The sequence below is a fragment of the Solea senegalensis genome, linkage group LG21, assembly GCF_019176455.1.
Source record: "Solea senegalensis isolate Sse05_10M linkage group LG21, IFAPA_SoseM_1, whole genome shotgun sequence".
Classification (NCBI taxonomy): domain Eukaryota; kingdom Metazoa; phylum Chordata; class Actinopteri; order Pleuronectiformes; family Soleidae; genus Solea; species Solea senegalensis.
In genome coordinates, this window is record NC_058040.1 from 8,625,829 (window position 1) to 8,644,877 (window position 19,049).

At 43.6% G+C, this 19,049-nt stretch overlaps 1 protein-coding gene across 1 annotated transcript; it reads left to right on the top strand.

Annotated features, from left to right (window-relative positions):
* Positions 1–692: 692 nt before the first annotated feature.
* On the top strand, positions 693–18,591 carry LOC122758271 (inactive tyrosine-protein kinase PRAG1-like). Its single transcript, XM_044012315.1, has 6 exons — positions 693–955; positions 4,133–4,471; positions 4,576–6,317; positions 12,642–12,787; positions 14,370–15,130; positions 16,110–18,591. The coding sequence occupies exons 2-6, from the start codon at positions 4,208–4,210 to the stop codon at positions 17,244–17,246; spliced, it is 4,050 nt and encodes a 1,349-aa protein (XP_043868250.1). The 5' UTR covers positions 693–955; positions 4,133–4,207; the 3' UTR covers positions 17,247–18,591.
* The last annotated feature ends 458 nt before the right edge of the window (positions 18,592–19,049 follow it).

Here is a 19,049-nt window from a genome sequence, read left to right on the forward strand (position 1 = left end):
CACTCTTGCTTTGTTCAAAAGAGACAACCAAGAAGATGGAAACCATGGAAACTTGCAAAGGAAGTTCACGGGTGCCCGCACACGTACAACTCAGTGCTCAAATGGCGCTTTTCCACTATACAGTTGTAGCATGGCTCGGCACGGCACAACTCTACTCGTGGCACTTTTTTAGTATGTGCTCTGGCATGGTTCCTAGATGCCAACTAACCCATAGCCATGGTATAACGACTCCACCCACATTGAGGCGGTACTGTATGTAATGGAAAATGACCCCAAACCGTGTACAGTCGAGCCGTGCCATGCTACGACTGTATAGTGGAAAAGAGTACACATGAATGACAGACCAGACTGACACGGACAATTGTTTACTATCAATTGAACCGTGGGAATGCAATCCAGCCGTCCATGGACATGAACCAAACTAATATTATTTAAAGCCAATTATACACTTATACAAACTTATGGCTTGTATATTACATGTCTGCCAACCTTCCTTACTCACTGGACCTTTAAAATAATAATTAAAAAAGCACCATCATAAATACCTGCTAGGACCAAAGCATTTAAATGAAAATCTGGGAGTGTGTACCATGCACTAGCCAGACTGCATGGTTGTTGAGGAGCTCCTCCCACCTCCTTGTGCAGCTCTCCCCTATGCTTGCTGCAGAGGATCCTCAGCTCCGCCTCAGTACTCCACCTCTGCACACAACAGCAGCAGCAGCAGCAGAGGCGGCGCTATGCACCCGGCTGGAGCCCGCAGAAACCCGCCTCAGCAGTGCACACTCTCCTGGCTCATTAACCTGTCGCTTGTGTGAGCAGCTACGTGACGGATACATCTTTGCCTATAACTGGAAATTAGAACATCGGCCACTACAATTGATCCATTATCTATTTATTTAGTCTGGCTTCTGGTTGGGGACCGTTTGTGTTGCCAGGGAAGAGAAAGTCCGAGCAGGTAAGCAGTCAGTCAGTCAGCCATCTAACCTTGGCTACTTTATCGTTGTAACACTGTTGCAAACGTTTTCTATTGTTTCAGTGACACAGGTTGAGCAAAGTTGTTACCGTTAAATATGTGTGTGTTTTGTGCCGCTGGAGGCGACACAACATAGAGCGAATTGACCAATTACAACAGATTATGAGGACGTGAAGGATTATTTTCGACTACAGTCTGTTGTAGAAACGTTTACTCGTGTATTATTTTATTCTCTTGCCAAAACTGCAGTTGTCACATCTAAATAATGGGACTTAACCCCCGAAACACGTGGGGTGTTTTTTTTTATCCTATGTTTGTTCAATTATTGTACCAGTAAGAGACAGACAGTCAAATAATACATGATAAGGAGGAAATGGGGGTGTTGCATATTTTTATCACAAGGTTAAATGTTTCTGTTTATTTGTTGTAGCTATTGTATTATATTTATTATTTTGGCGGAAAATTGTTCCGGCCATTGAATAGAAAAAAACAGGTTGTCCCCCGTGAATGAATGGACTGTGTGAGTTAGGCAAGCGTGACAAATGTTTCTCGTGAAAGAATTTGTATTCAGAGAGTGTGTGTGTGTGCACACTGTTATGACCTGGTTATCAGAGCGTAATCTAGGCTGTTATAGGTGTTTTGTTTTTGTTTTTTTATTCTTACTTGGTCATCCAATTACATCTGTGTAGGGTTTCTCTTGGCATAACAAAAAAAAAAACAGTCAGTAAACTAATGTAGTGTTACTGCAGCTGCTGAATAATAACCACCCGATGACCTGTGCTTCATGAAAGCTGTTCCACTTGTAGAGTGGGAGCTGCTGGGGTGGGTGGTAAAGGGTGGTGGTGGTGTGGGCACATGTGTTTTCTGGTGGTGGTGGTAGCTTGTGCCTGCAGAAAAACTTAAGACAAAGTGCAGTTTTGGCAGCTGTTGAGTGCTGATAAGCCCTCAAACCTTAAACTACAATACTCCTCTCATTCACCTTATCTACGTATGTGATATTCAGTCTAATGCCATCCAGTCTACCATTACATCCTGACTGCATTCCTTACAACATGTTAGCTCAAGGCAAGTCTCTCAGGGTTTGTTTTTTTTTTAAAAGGTAAGCAAGCCACCCTAGAATTTATGACAGTGGGTTATCATTCCTGCGTGTGTTTTTGAGACATCTAGTGGTCAATAAACTATGAATGTGTACAGAGGTCATGGGAAGAATTTCACATAGGGGAAGTGAGATCAGAAAAACACCTACAGCCCTCAACTGTTTTCCATTTTGCGCTTTTCCTAGAGATTTCACACGCGCCTCTGAGATGTTTCTCATAATCTGAGTTTTATATCAAATAGTTTCATACGGTTGAACTTTTGGTGGCTGTGGGTGTTTTTACCAGGGGAAGTGAGAAATATTGGACCTTGAGCTTGAGAAGGTGTGGGGAATGTAGACAGCAGGGTCTATCTCTGTTCAAACAAGCAGGGCTGAACATGTCAACAAGAAGCTGGGGGTAACCTGAACGTGAGACAGTACAGTCTGGAGGATACAGACGGAGTGCAAAAATGTTGGATGTCTCACATGAGCCTCCTCCTGTTTTTGTCAGTGATTCCCTGCAGGGAAAGTGGAACACCAGAGACTAAACTGGTCATTCAGTAACTACTAAACAGTCCTTTGTTATTACTTTATCTTCCCAGATTACCCCCCCCCCTCCCCCCAGACATGTCCTTGACTGGTAGTTGTGTCTCAAGTAGTAGTCCTATTAGCCGAGTGATCAGTGCATCTGCTCAGTCATCACTTCACGTGACTCACGCACAATGCCATGAGACGTTAGGCAAGGCTCAGCTTCCTCTGTTGTCGCAGGAACGGTTAAACAAACAGTGAACTTGTGGGTGCTTTCCTGCCCAAACTGAGTCAGACAGAACAAAGAAATATGTAAACATGCATTATCTCCACTGACAGGAAACCTCCTCATTCCTATAGGATTAGTAGATGGCAAGGTTGTTACACTGGAGCCATGAATTACAAACTATTGAAGTCTCAAGCATTCCTTATCTGTTGCACTGGCATCTTTAGCCAATAAATAAATATGAGAAATTACCAGGACCAAAAGAATGTCTGGTGTCATATTAATGTTACTGCTGCATATATTTACAGACCACTCATTGTCTTAGGGGAGTAATTGGTCTCCCCTACGTCCTCATTTCTTTTCCAAGATAATGGGTCTAGATAGTGAGCTAATGTTGCTGTGTGTCAATGCAGCACCTTGTTGAGAGGCAATTAAAGCTGTGTAAAGAACACAGGGAGGGACACCCAGATGCAAGGAAACAAATGATCCCTCTGAAATGTTGTTGATCTTCTCACCATCAGTCCAGTTAAACAGCAGACAAAAAGGCAGAAAAAGGAGGTGTGTGCATGCATGTGCCTGTGTGTGTGTGTGTGGAAGGGGGAAGGGAGGTTGTTGTTGGTGTGAGATTCACCCTGGTGAGACTGAAGACATTCCTAACATTCCGACCTCCAGGATGCTTGAGGCTCCTCTCTCTTCTTCCAGTGTGTCGGGGGCTGCAGTGGACCCTTAAGGGCTTTTATGTCACCAGGCTCACACCGGCTGAGCCTTTGGTTGAACAGAAACCACATACCCTCTAATTTAGGAGGCCATGGGAACAAGTAGCACAGCACACACCAGCTCTTCTTAAGTTACATCCACAAATGACACTTAAATAGGCTTTCTTTGAGCTTAGAGACACTTGTCAGCTTGGATTTGAGTTTGCTGAAGTAATAAACAGTCAGCAGCTTGGAGTGACTGAATAAATTGTGAAAACAAGAACTTCCATGAGAAACTGGCAAGGAACCTGTATTAAAATCCAGTTTAAATCAAATCCACAAATATGGTCAGAATCAGGCTTGATACCAATCTGGTACATACATTTGCTTCACCTCTAGGAAGTGTGGTTTCATTCTAATCTGAATAGTTAATAGGTATAGTTAATAGAACAGTTAGTTGTAAAGTGTAAAGGGAAAAAAAACTAGATAATTGGTACATTTGCATTCATCATAGTGTGATTATGAGATTCAGAAGCTCTATTCTCTTAACAATGTACCTCATTCTTCTTTTTCCTTTGTTTTGCATATTGCCATGTGACCAACACCTTGTGACGTTGCAACTATCTGTGGCTCAGCCATGAGAGTTCATCCCATATCTGCCAGATCCTTCCTCAACCACTTCTGACCAAACCAGATTTAGCAAACTAAAGATGTCAGCGTGTGGCGACTTTGCAGAACACGTGTGGAAACCCGGCTCTTGTAAGAATTGCTTCCACCCACTTAGTGCGCACAAGACTGGCAGCGGCCTGGGTGGCAGCGTGCCAGTCGCTTGTTTGAAGAGCAATACGGGAGGTGATGAAGATGCTGGAGTAACAACACCTTCACCCTACAGCAAGCCAACCATCGCTGTCAAACCCACTATGATGAGTCTTGACACCAATGAGTCGACTGATGTCAACATGAACATAGAGCAGGTGAGTTTCTGAAATTCTGTCTATCCTGTATCAAACGTTTGCGTGTCTTTTTGTCTGGATATCTCTATCTGTTTTTAATGTTTGCTCATGTTTATATGTCACAGGAAAACACAAAGAGCCCAGTTGAATGTTTGGGCCTGAAGAAGCTCTCCTTGTATATTGATAATAATGGCTGCAATGGCTGCAACAAGGCCCATAGAGATGCTCTCCCGCAGAGTCCTGAAACCAAGATGGACTACAACAAATCTTTTTCATTAAGTCCCTTGTCCCCCAATATCCTGCCCAAAGACTCCATGATCATTGGCAATATCTTTGTAACCCAGGAGGAGGGTAGAGGTTTTAAGAAAAATGCCAATGGAGATAACCAAAGACACCAGAGTAGCATGACTGCTATCAGAAACAAGAGCACTTACAATGGAATTAGTATGACCACCAAGACAAACTATCAGGAAGCCCATCAGGTATCTGCGGAGATACCTTTGGGGAACGCTGTTCCTTCTGGCCCTGCCTCACGTCATTGTAATGGTACGAGCAGTGGGAGTACTGCTACTCTTATCAATAAGACCTCCAGCCCTTGTACCACTTTCCCCAAAACAACTTTGAGTGTGGAGACCAGTAGACACAGCCCCCCTCCAGCCCTACAGTCTACTCCCATCCTGTCAAAACAGACCAGCCTATCAGACTCCTCTTGTTCTTATCGTAGTAGTACAGATTCACTTCCTGGGGCAGAGGGGTCAGGAGGAAAACATATCAGGTCAGAGAGCCCACAAAGCCCCCCAGCCACAGGTAGCCCACAGTCGTCTCCCAGTTCACCCAATGGACGGCCAGACTCAGAACCCATTTACGCAGAGAGCACCAAGAAAAAGCGCAGGCCGCAAGGAAATAAAGTGCAACTCCATCCCGAGTCCCCAAACCAGAATAACAACTCTTCCTGCTCTGAGCCTGAGCTCTCAGCAGAGAGTCAACGGGCCACTATCACTGTAATGGCTGCTCATACAGAAAAAAACAACAGGACTTTCTACCTGAGCAGCCCAGACTCGGCTGTCAGCACCCAGTGCCATTTTAGTCCTCCAGCACGTAAGGACTCCAGTAGTCCAGCCTTCTGCTGGCCTTGTCCCAGCCACAGTTCACCCTCTCTAAACACAGATGCCAGCCCAACCCCATCCCTCCACCCCAAGCCTCAGTCTAGTCCACCAATTCCACCAAAGAGGAACATCCGCTCCCCCAAACTGGGCACCTCCAGCCTCACACCATCCATGTCTTCTCCAGTCCCTCTTCCTGAACTCCCCAAACTGGGCACCTCCAGCCTCTCATCATCTTTCTCATCTCCTGTCCCTCTGCCGGAGCTCCCCATGCTTTTCCTTGTTTCTGCTCAAGAGGGCCACTTCAAGGTTCATACAGAACACCAGAGTGTGGCATCTGAACGCTGGCACAAGTCAAACCACCACAGTTCTGCATGGAAATGCCGTATTGAGGAAGAGGAGGAGGATGAGGAGAGAGAGCAGAAAAAAGTTGAGAAGAAGAAGCTAACCGGCAATCCAAGGACAACTCGGGTGACAGGCCTGGTCAATGGTGCCACTGTCTGGAAAGAGGCCAGGGACTGGAAGGCCCACAGCAGCCCCCCTCCGATGACGGAGCCAGGCACGGCCCCCCCGTCTGCCCCCAACAATGGTGCCTGCCAAGGGGAAACTGAAGGCATCGGTGCAGAGGAAGAAGACAAGCATAACGGGAGCATGCCAGCCAAGCAACCATTGCATGGTGGCTCATCAGAGCGGCTGACAGCAGGGAAAGGGACTGCGAATAATGAGGCCAATCCACCGCCTCCCCCACCAAAGAAACTGCACAGGTAAGAACAACAAAGTACTTTTTGTCTTGCATTTAAACATTCATTTATTATCCAGTCATCAGACCAAAACACCAGTACTACTGTATCTAGACAGGAATGTACTATTTTCCCTATTTATTATTTGACTTGATTATGGTGTCATTGAGCTGTCAGAAGAATTGACAGAATGTCAACTGAATGTAAGCAGAGCCATTGGTGTTGTGCTGTAACACCAATGGACCAATACACACCAAGTCATTCAGTATATAGCTCACATTCACAACTAACTGTCAAAATGTTGCTTCTTTGTGTTTCTAAAATTTCAGGTAGATTATAAATACTGTTTTACTTTAAGTGCAGACAAAAACAATCAGTCTGAAATGTAATTTTCCACCTTATTATACATTATTCATGAAACCGTTTATGCTCAATGGGCAGAGGACAGAGAACACAGCAGTCACCCTGATGAAGAGTTGGTTTTAAATATTGTTTACAGTTGGGCAGCAATGTTAAAAAAAAAAAAGGTTTAATGCAGGTTTAATTACACACCAGTATGCATTGTTGTTGCTGTAGGATGAATTGTATGAGCGTATCAAACTTGAGCGTACAATTATAGCACATACACTATCTTCACATCCACTATCACATCTGTAATTCAGTCATGACACTGTGGTTTCATTATATTACATAATTTACCACTTACACGACACACTTAGACTAAAAGCATGTATGGATTTTCTTCTCTGGTGGGACCTATATATAAATGCATATAGCTATGTATAAAAAATAAATACTCTTTAACCAACAGTGTATGGCCTCCAGTGCTGCACACACGTGTGTTTTACTGCAGGCATTTGTGTGAATCTTACTGTGCCTTCTCCTTTCAGAGCATCATTATTAAGCCTTGAATCAGCCTCCATTCTTGCGCCTTGTGATCATTCAAACTGCTCAGGCGTATTCCTCAATGCGGGCCTTGTTCCATTCATGCTTGTAATGTGACTTTTTTCAATTCTAATTAACACGTAAAATGGGTCCATTAAATAGCTGCCCTCTGTGTTACTGTAAATTTGTTATGGCTGCAGCACAATGGACAGATTTGTTTATTGATATTGTTACACTGGGACTAAACTGCTATTAGAGTTTGGACGCATATGGACAGTTGCCTTTGTGCTGTATGATCTTTATGTTTACATATTGTTGCGTCACATGGACGTTCAAGGCTGAGTAAATCATGCGACCACTTAGAGATTATGCAGGATGATTAAGATTCACCTTTGTTCAAGACTTTCACTATCGTGACCTACTGTACATAAGGCTTCCAGTCGACACAGCCTACATGTCGAATAAGCAGAATTTGCACACATGCCTTAACCTGAGTCTGCATGAGGCTAAGAATACACACACACACACACACACACACACACCGTCTGAGTCAGCTACCCAAAGTAGAAACAGAGAAGAGGCCTTGTGTTGCAGTTATTAGAGCATCAAATGATCTCTCAGAATAAACTTTGCTTTGTCTGGGGCGGCAGGATGAGGCGTCATACGCAACTGTCGCTTCCTCAGGACAAGCATATGTTCTTCAGCGCAATCGTCACTCTGTGGAGTCAGCAAAAGCCAAGTGTGACTGTTTTACCATCAAAAACACAGATTGCGCTGATCACATTTCAAGGGCCCGTATGTTTGTGGTAATTCTAGTAAGGAAACCATCTCTCCTGTTATGACATTGCCAACATTCTACTCTGATAAAAATACACCTTGTTGAGACACATGTGGGAACACGCCTCAGGCCAGTCGGCGACAGTTGTGGCTTTCTGGTGTTCCAAGTTTATCAGTGGGTTCAGAGTGTTAAATCAGCAAGTGTCTCCGGGCACCAAGCATGCGCTATCGTGCCGAAGGAAAACCAAATCTAAAAATTGCCTGCAGAGCCGAACCAAAACGTCCTAAGACAAAACACCACATGTAAATGTGTTCCGTGCTCTCTTGAAGCAGCGTTTTAACGTGCTTAGTCATTTAACAGCAACAGATGGCTTAAAAATGTGACGTTCAAAGCCTTTGATCACAGTGAAAAATACCAACAGGTCAACATACATTATTGTGTGCTGGGTCAGCCTAAGGCTAAACTACACACATGCTGCTTGCTTTATTTACATGCGACATCCATACCGCTGTATAGTTTCCTAACCTTCTGAACTGAGACTTTATGCTGATGATCTTGTTTTAGTTCGAAAAGGGCATGCAGAAACTGAGACTTTTTTCAACACAGATCCAGACATCAACATTTGCTTCCTGACGTGGTCTTGTTAGTACCTACTTGAACTACCAGCAGTCCTGTTCCTTTTTTAAAGCAGCTTCCTGTTGTGTATGTTTATAGCCAGCGTATGGAAATGGTCATGTGACCTTTGGTATGGATGTTTATATGTGATACAAATCGAAGAGGTAAGGTAATATACAGGGAAAAAAAGTATGTTTGTATAGATTTAAAATTAAAATAATTAGACTTTGGGTTTTTTTAAGTATAAACCTTTTATATTTACTTTAGACAAGTGTCTCCCAACATGTTTCTACAGCAGCCCACATTGACAAAACAGCCAGAGTGTGCACTTTGTCTTTTGGAGCAGAAGCTTACTGAGCAATGCATAAGAAAGGCCTCCTTTTTGGTATGCAAAGGCATCCGTAGCTCTCTGACACACTTGGGAGAAGAGAGGGGTGAGTGGAGGAGTCCACCGTTAGTTGTAATGCTGCTCTCTCACTATTAGATTATTAGACAAATTATTACAACCTTAGTTGAAATAGATCGTATTAATGTGGATGTGTTTATTTGTGCATGTGTGAGTTAAGTCCCCTTAAACAGGGAAGGCATGTCAATTGGTCAGTGGAGTTTGCCAAAGAGAGGGGCTTTACAACAGATTGTTGCCCCCGGCAACTCCCAAAGTGTCCCAGTCTGGCAGTCAGCTGCCACCAGTAGAAGTAGAATTTATAGATCGGCCATGCCGATCCAAGTCCATCAAGTACCGTTTGGGTGTGAACTGTTGTTTCTTTCTCTTTTCTTTCCAAATGACTGTTCCAAGACAATAGTGCCGCCCCTCCCTCCACAGAGACACCCCGACTCCCTCTGTGCAGCAGAACACACAGCATCTTGTTGCCATCTGACAGACCTCACACTGCTCTAAATTGAACTGCCAGGTCAATGAGTGATTGCTTGGTACGAGGTGTGGGTGCTTTCATTTCGTGCATCTCTAATGGGTGCTGTTGCTTTTTCCTGCTGAGACAGACTTTAAATACACGTATGACTCGCATATAACCAGGGTTGTGTTACTACACACGGCGAGGCTTTAGAGAGCCACCGGTGTGATCCAGGGGCAATGTGTGCCCGCCAGCCCGACAAGGACCTCTGCCTGTCCAGCATGAGGTAGGCACGCGTGGCAACTTTCTCTTCTTATGCTGTCTTTCGCACAAAAGCTATAGAGAGGAAATATATGAGCAGAGGAGGAGACGTTGATGAGTATACCTGTGAATAGAAATGTAAGAGCTGCCGTGCATGATGAGAGGATGTGAGGAAGTGATTTGCAGACTTTACTGGCTTTGACAAAACGGGGTTGAAAATGAAAATGAGTTGCGATGACTATGGGATGACAGAAGAAGAAGATAGCAGAACAAGGCTGGAGCAGGAGGCAAGAGATAAAAAAAGACCGTCAAACATTCATGGAGCTTTGATTTATATGACTACACAAAATAGGCATTTTTCTTCTCCGCACTAAACTGTAACAAATATTATGTTGGATATCAAGCATTGGAAAAATGTAGTTTAATGCAATAATTAATCTTTGTGAGGCTTAAAAGGTGCCACTTAGGATGTTGTCCTTTTCCAGTGCAAGTGCACTACATTAAATCAGTTTCTCTCAGTCTCATTTAAATAATTTTAAGTGGATTGCATTACATTGTACAGGTGTTCATGATACTTATACTTATATAGACATATATATGTATATATACATACATATATATACATATACACACATTTGTATATATATATATACATACATATACACACATATATGTATATATATACATATATGTGTATATATATATGTATGTATGTATGTATGTATGTATATATATATACATACATACATATATTTGTATACAACAAGTGAAACCAGTTGTGTGAGCCTGGTCAACGACAACAACAACAACAACTGCAGTTCAGTTTGTGTCTCATTTGACACTGTTTGCTCGTAAGCTGTAACCCCAGTACGATTCCTCGCTTTAAAAACTGCCCAGCTCCTCTGACACAGCGTTATTAATACCACACACACACACACACTTAGGATGGCAAACGCGATCCATGTGTGTTACTTGCTGTCGCATGATTGTTTACATTCTAAATCTGGCTGGCCCTTGTTGCCGGGCTGAACGCAGGACACAACCTCGTCTGGCAGGACGGTGTTTACTGGGGTGAACGTGGCGTCTCACGTAGCCTTTGTTTCCAGCAAAGGAAATCATTTCGTCGATGGAGACGGGCAAGCAAGATGTTTATGAGGAGGTGTTTAGGCTAGAACCGAGCGCGGGTGATGATGAGCGGCAACTTTGTGTCTGAAAAACGTTGCATCTTCTTACTGTGTGAAGGTGAAATCTTTAGTTTTGATAGTGACTGTCAAGATAACGTTTACACTTGTATTCATGTAACTATCAAGCGATTAATCAGTTTACTGTTTGAGATGGTAATTATAAAGCTGCAGTCCATAACTTATGCTGATTTTGTTGTTGAAGTTATTGTTCAGCCTCTGTCGGACTTGTGGGGTCAAAACTGGATATTCTGAGCAGTCGAATCTACTTCTGACCCTTTTCGTAGGCATTTATTGATGTTTTTCATTCTTGGTCTTCCATCTGTCGCGTTATAAAACAAATCACTTTGTGTGCAGGATTATTTGAGGTTCTTTCATGTTTCTACATTCGCAGACGTAACCCTATTCAGTGAAAAGAGTGTTGTCTCGTGTGCCGTGTAATCAAAATGCATATTTCGCCGCGCACATCCTCCCAAAGGACACGTGCAGTGACGCCATTATTTCACCACGGAAAATAATCTCATGTTTTGAGCACAAATCACATAGAGACTGTGAGACTTGCACAGGTGCGCGTTCATGTTCACAGGCTCATAATAATCCCTGCAGCCTTTACAATTTCTCCTCTGCCTCAGCATTTCCACTGCCTTTCATCACGTCTCTTTTGTCTGTTAATGATAGCGGATCCTTCCCCTGAGTGTCCACAGGGAATACCCTAACCTTTTTTTTCTCCTTCCTTTGCTTCTCTCCTTTCTCCTCCTTATCTGTTTGTTCTGCTGATTTATGGTGGAATTGAAGTCAGGGGCCAGCAGATAAATGGACAGAGGAGTCATTTTGTGCTGGAAGAAGGGAAAGGGAGATGAAGGGATGGGATGGGAGCATGTTTCGCCGAGCCATTAGCAGGTATAATGAGACAAGTGAATGGCTGTCACTCAGCCTAATTGGTCACCTTGATTAGATAGTCTACTCATGCACAGCATTCATTGGTTTAAGTGGCCATTTTGGTGGAGCAGAGCTTCTGTCTAGTGAATGAAAAGCAATTCCAGTTTTTGATAAAGATGGATTGTATAACTCTTGAGAAAACAATGAACATGATTTTCATCATAGAAAATAAATAGGAATAAAAATGCAACTTTTCATCATTCGTATCATGCAGAGGATTTTTGCTGCATTGTGTTTCAGTGACCTGACACGATTATTACTGCGTGTTTGACTACAATGGAGTCATTTTGTTTTCCCTCTACTGCTGCTAATTTAGACTAGAGTTTAATGTTTCCCATTGCTCTCATTCAAGGTTGTTGTGTAGCATCCAACTCCGGGGAATCTTGGGAAAATTCCATATGACATTAACTTGTAACGTCTTACTCAAAGGCTTAGAAACCACCTGTGTGTACTTGAGGCACGTAACTGTCAACAGAAAAGGAAAACTAAGCAAAACTCTTGGTGTCTTACCAGGGTTTGTTGCAGTTATAAGTCAGTGAATCAGTGAATCACGTTGTGTGCAATCTAATAAGGAAGTGAAAATAATCCCAGCTGCACTCGTTTGTCATCGTAAATCAAACAACATGCTGAGTCTCGTGGACTTATTGGTGAAACATGGTGGCGCAGATAAGACAACATCGAGGGGAAGTGAAGCGCTTCCACATTTATAAACATGTGAACATTTATATATAACGTGAAGCTGCAACGAACCGACAAGTTGAGACACGCACTCGGGCGGGTAGACTGAAGAAATATACTGTACACAGAGGGTTAATTATTTATCTTCTGTCTCTCACAGGGTGTCCGGTAAGATGAGTGGCAGCAACATAGAGCTAGATCGCTGCAGCCAACACAAGTCAGAAGACAGTACCACTTCTTCTCTGTGGGGCCTGGGCAGTTCCAGCCTCCCCGCCGCGTCCACTGACAACCTGACTGCCGACTCTGGTAAGTACAGCTCACATTGTGGTATTGGTTGGTTCATTAAAAACACTTGCACTGTATCTACACTTTTAATGGCAACAGGTCTATTTATCTGAGTCACTGTGGAACCTACAGATGTATAGTCGGGTGATATAGCTTATGTGTTTCTTTCAGTATATGTCCCGATATAAAAGATTTATATTGATTTATCTTGCTATAAAGCTGGACACAGGTTGTTTTTCTGAGATCATGCAGCATTTTCTTTTTAGAGGTTTGACAATACATCGTAAAAACTATATATAAGTACCACCACTTTTTTGTTGTGTTTTTGTTGCTTTAAAAACAGACAGTTTATACATTTATACTTATATAGACTTCACTGTACAGGATTAAATATAATATCTACCTTTAAAAAAGAATTACTTTTATTTTTTAATATGTCAAAGTCAAATTCAGATTTAACACTGAATAAGATTTTTTATTGACTGCCTTTTCTTTTATAAAAGTTATGTCAATTTTAATCAATGTTTAATGTCATAAATAACATAACAGTTGACTAACTGTCTCAATATCAGTGCTGAAGAAGCCTTTAAAACTAGAAATATTTTATCTATCTAAAGATGATACCTTTTCTCTTGTCACACTATTCATGTAAATCAATATGTTGCCCAGTTAGTTGTTCAGACACTGTTTACGGTGTGCTGTGTCCTGAATGAAACTGAACAACAGAAAAAAAGAGGAATAGGAGTACAGCATGGTTTCATAGCAGCAGGAAGACTGCTTATCTCTTCTCTTCTCTTCGTCTTTAGTTAAGTGCATATTTACAGATTGTTTCCACCTAGTTTTGATACCTGTCCAAACCTGAGACGTATCCAAGACGGCGTGGAAACAGTCCACAGTTTGACATGATACCTAATGCATTGGCTTTAAACCCCTGTGACACTTAGATACTTGTAACTGCTGTAACTTCCTGCGTAATGTTGTTTGAAGAGATAATTATGGAGTATGATAATGAGGGAAAAAAAGGGCTTGGCTACATCCTACGGAGTACATTTTTTTCCTTGACACAGTCGTCCTCCCACTGTAAAAGCAGTTATTGAAGGCTGCACCACACAGTTATCTCAGTATCCGCCTGTACTAGTGAATGGTAAACTTTCAGCTTTTAGTCTGTAATCGACAAATGGATCATAATTGGGTGGATGACGTTTTTAATTTGAGACGCAACACTGGATTGTGGAACTTTCCAGCGCTTCTGAGGAGAAGAGGTACAGTACAGTATGTGTTTGAACGCGGCTAAGCAGTAGATTGTGACAGAGGATTCTCAGATGGCACAGAGGAATATGTGGGTCTATGTGCACTGTTTGTGTGGTAAGGGAAGTTCACTCACAAGGACAGCGACAAACATACTGGATATATGGTGTGAATCCTTACAGACAGAGAGCTGACACTATCTATGTCTGTATCTTTGTGCTTCTAATTTCAAAGTTCACATGTGCGACTTGGCTTTATGGACAATATAACTTTCTCTCTATCGCAACAACATATGCAAAGGTTGTTTCTTCTGTAAAGAGGCTGATCTAATTTTTGTTCTCTCTTTTTATTTTAGATTCCCGGGATGCTACTCGACGGTCTTGTTCCTCTCCGTTTGACAAAAGTCCAGTGGCCTCAGCTCCAGGATCCCCTCACCCACCCAGCCTCAACAGTAACCTGCCGCCACCTCTGCCAGAGAAAAAAATGGTCAACCGCACTGTGTCGGCTCCCGACAGCACAAACGGAAAACCTTTCGTCCGAGCCTACCCGCGCCTTCCGTTCACTGGCTCAGAGACCAATGTGTGTCGGTCTGCTGAGGTTGGCTCCCGCTCCAGTTTACCGTCCAGCCCTGTTGATCCACGGCCCATTTTCTCCTCCAACGAATCTCTGGAGTGTTGTCATGTGCCGCCGGGCAGGTCCTCGAGGTCCCGGACACTGGATGAGCCGCTGAAGACTCACGGGCGTCTTGGCGTCCACTGTCGAAGCAGCATCACCTGCTCCTCTTCTCCTCAGCTCAGCGTGCCCTTCTCAGCCTCAGAAACGGGCCCAGCACCAAATATGGGCTCCAGCCTGCAGCTGCAGACTCTCCTGAGTAACATTGACAGCAGAGAGGGAGTGTACTCCAAACTGGGAGGCCTCTACGCAGAGTCTCTCCGGCGCTTAGCGCTTAAATGTGAGGATCACTTCACCCGCTCGCAGAAGAACCCACTGAGGTTTGAGGAGAGCAACTGGTCTCTGTTCAGACTTACATCTAACAAGCCAAGCTGCAATTCAGGAGATGCCGTGTACTACTCTGCTGCATGTGCCTTGGACCACAGCAACGCCTATGCTGTAAAGGTAATCTCTAAATTTCAACATGTATGTTTTGCATTGGGCTCTGCCACAGTCTCCTACCACTCTCCTAAGTAGTGTAACTAAAATGCTCAAGGGAAACACAACAAGTTTCCCCTGAAATCTGTTAAATTTTCCTAATTTACATTCACACGATGTGTCATTCTGTTTTAAATCTTTAATACATTTTACAGGGTGGAATAATCTTTAGGAGTAGCTCATATTTGAACCCCGTGATCCCTTCTTGGATGGCCTTCATTTGGAACACCGAGTTCAGAACATAATAAATGAGAGATTGTAAACAATGTGGGCTGGGCAATTTGTGGATCACACCGTGGATCACGTAATTTTTTTCTGTTGTCTATAGAACAGTTTGCACAGGGGGGTGATGGGTGTTGTAAACCACCCCGTTAGAAAGGGATTTGACCGAGGATAGAATGTGGAGATAAGAATCAGTGAGTGATTCAGATGGGATGGTCCCACTACAGCACGAACCTTCAAGGCATGTCGAGTAAACAGCCACTTAGAAACGAAGGGTGGGGATTCATTCTCACTGACCTTTGTCCCAAAATCATTAGTGCTGTACAACAAAACAGCAGCCATTTGTACGGTATCTGTTGTGCCACTGCCTGCCGGGTGCCCACATTCTTGCTTAATATCTCAAGGTTTGATTAATCTTTGCATTCCATGCAGGATTTACATCCAGACAAAACCCTATTGTCTTACACAAACACAAAATGCAGTCATCTTGGACACGAGTTAATAATATAAACCCCGTAAAAGTGGATTCAAGTCCTGTATACCCTTACGATTTCTCTGACTTGGCATTGACCTCGAAACCTCACTGACGAGCATTTCTGTCTCCCCTTTGTTGGCTTCCTTCCCTTTCTGTGTGGAACCCCTCTCCCCCCCCCCGTCCCTGTCCCTTTCCTCTCCTTTCCTTCACAACATCCTCCCACTGTCCTTTGTGTTTATGCCTCTACAGATCTGTAAGAGTCCATCCATGGAGGCCAAACAGAGCCAACTCTATGGTTTGTCAGTACAGCAGACCATACCTCCCCACTTCAACCTCCAGCAGGACTGCGGACACTTCATTGCTTGTGTCCCCCAAAGCATGTTGCCCTCTGATGAAGGATCAGTTCGCACCACGGCAGTTTCCTCCATGCCTCAGCCACCCAAGTCAGCACCAGGTCAACAGGCTGAGCGCGAGCGAGTGGTGGTCATCACCTCTGAGATCCCCCAGCAGACAGCAGCTGACTTTGCCCGGGAGTGGGCGGCATTCCATAAAACTCAGCCGGAAGTCTACGAACGCCGAGTTTGCTTCCTTCTCCTGCAGCTATGCAATGGCCTGGAGCACTTGAAGGAGCATGGGGTTACTCATCGTGACCTCTGCCTTGAGAACTTGTTGCTGGTGCCTCATCAACGCAGGCCTTCCCAGTTCCCCCAACATATCCACAGTGACAACAATGCCAATAGTGTAGACAATCAGCGCCACCTTCCCCGGCTCCTCATCAGCAACTTTGCCAAGGCCAAACGTCGCTCCTCTGAGGACGCTGCCTCAACTGGCGTGGACTCCCGTTTTAAACGCGACCACGCCAGGCTGGCGCCTGAGATCGTCTCGGCTGCCCAGTACCGCAAATTTGACGAGTTCCAGACAGGAATCTTGATCTACGAGCTCCTCCACCAACCTAACCCATTTGAAGTGAGTCCAGCACTTAAGGAACAGGACTACCGTTGTGAGGAACTGCCCCACATCCCCTCTGTCTCCCTCTACTCAGCCGGCCTCCAGAAGCTAGCTCAACTCCTGCTCCAACCCGACCCAATTAAACGAATCCATATTCAGGAGGCTAAACGCATACTGCAGAGTCTGCTGTGGGGGCCAAGGAAGGACCTGATGGAGCAGCAACTGGAAAGACACGGACAGGGAGGAGGATCCCGACACGAGGGCCTCCTCAACTGGCTGGATGTGAAACGAGCCCTGCTGATGATGAAGTTCGCCGAGCGTTCACTGGAGCCCGAGAGGAACGCAGAGCTTGAGGACTGGTTGTGCTGTCAGTACTTTTCCTCAGCTCACCCTCTGTCTCTCTGCCACACTGCTGAGTTGCTTTATTCACTAAAGTAGCAGCTTACACTGGGGTTACCTTAAGTTAATGTCTCGTCACTATGGGTGAGTCCACACGGTGTGATCCTCTGGAGGTAACGGTGAAAACCCCCTACAGCGTAACCGTCCACTCTGAACCTGTATGTGAACAGTATCCCGTCAATGACCTGAATACTGTCACAGACATGGAAGGAATTGCAAAAACACTCTCACACAGAAACCAGAATGATTTTGTGCCAGCGATGCTGTTAAATACAAGGCCAGAAGGGCAAGAATATGGACAATTTTCATGATAACGTACTTACCAAAGTTTCTTAATTGACACTGTATTTTGTGTATTTATTACGTCAACTGAGATATTTTACCACTGAGAACAGGCTAAAACTTCATAACCGTACTCTGCGTTAGCCAGCTTTGTAGGTCGTTGCTGTGTCTTGTATAAATGTGCAGCTCAGTTTTTGTTTTCTTTGCCTATTATGGTAATAAAAATGAGGTCACTAGCTGACTTCAAAGTGTTGTACCACAGATAATGCCTGTTCCTCCAGATACTGGTTTATTAGTTGGAATAATCAAGGCAATGTTCTGTAAATGTGTGTTACCTCAGGCTTTGTTGGACAGCGCTGCAACATAAATGGACTCTGCATTGATTGATGCTAATCCGTACCGTCTAACGCAACTTTGTGTGAATTCATTTGGCAAAATAGCCTTTGACGCTTTGATTGCTTCCACTAAATGGACGACACCCGTTTTTTTTTCCCCTCGTGCTTACTTTTACTGTATATTTAAATGTTTGACATTCGTCGGGGTGCCTTTTGTCCCTTGTTTACGTTACAGTGACTCAGACGTCAAATGTAAATAGTATTGATTATTGTCTTTGGTGAAACTGGCCTTTCACAGACGGCTCTAAAATCAACTTTGTACAGATATTTGTAGATGATATGAGAAAGAAAATGAGCCCAAGCAGGTCTTACAAAGCCATGAATATGAGCAGCAGTTAAAACAAAAATATTTATGATATCATTTGTTATCCTGTAGTAGTCACTGGAATTTCTACATTTATTTTCATATGTGGATTCTTGAATTTTTGCTTTTTTGGCACAGCATCAGCTTGCCCTCTATTTTTTTTCCCTTCCATGTGCCATGTAGGCTGCATTTTATCTCCAGCAAACTATCATTTCCTAAACGTCCAGAGTGACAGGAATCATCGCGCCTGCTTGCAGGTCCACGTCCATCACTCATGTTTCTCCTATTGAAGAGAAAAAGAAACTGCCTGATCTCACAACTAATCCATTAGTTATTTGAATTCTTTTGTTTGCCTCACTTATTCGCATCTATCAATAAACTGTGCATATATTTTCTCACAGTACTATCCTGGGTTTGGTTATTTCTTGTCTTGTACGCATCCATTTTATTGAATGAGCTACTAATATTGTGTTAGCATTGGGATCTTCCAGTACTCCTAAACATCTATTAGAGACATTTTTATTTATTTTTTTTAAATCACCTCAGAATGAGCCCTTTATATTTATACCAGGAGCCAGGTCAGCTCTGCACCATGTTTTTACAATAGCTCGCAATGGGCTAACCAAACAACTTTAGAGTTTCTGCCTCTGGCTTTTTACCTTTTTTGCCTAGAGAACAACTGCCACTCACTGACAAGCAGAGGGAAGAGGAAATGTAGGGTATTTGAAGAACAAAGCAAACAAACAATGTAAGTCACTAAGTCTCTGTTCCTTTATAATTCCTATTCCCCTAATTCACATTATGCAAGACTGCGACACCAGAACAACTGCCAAGATGCTTTACCAGTACCAATAAAACAGT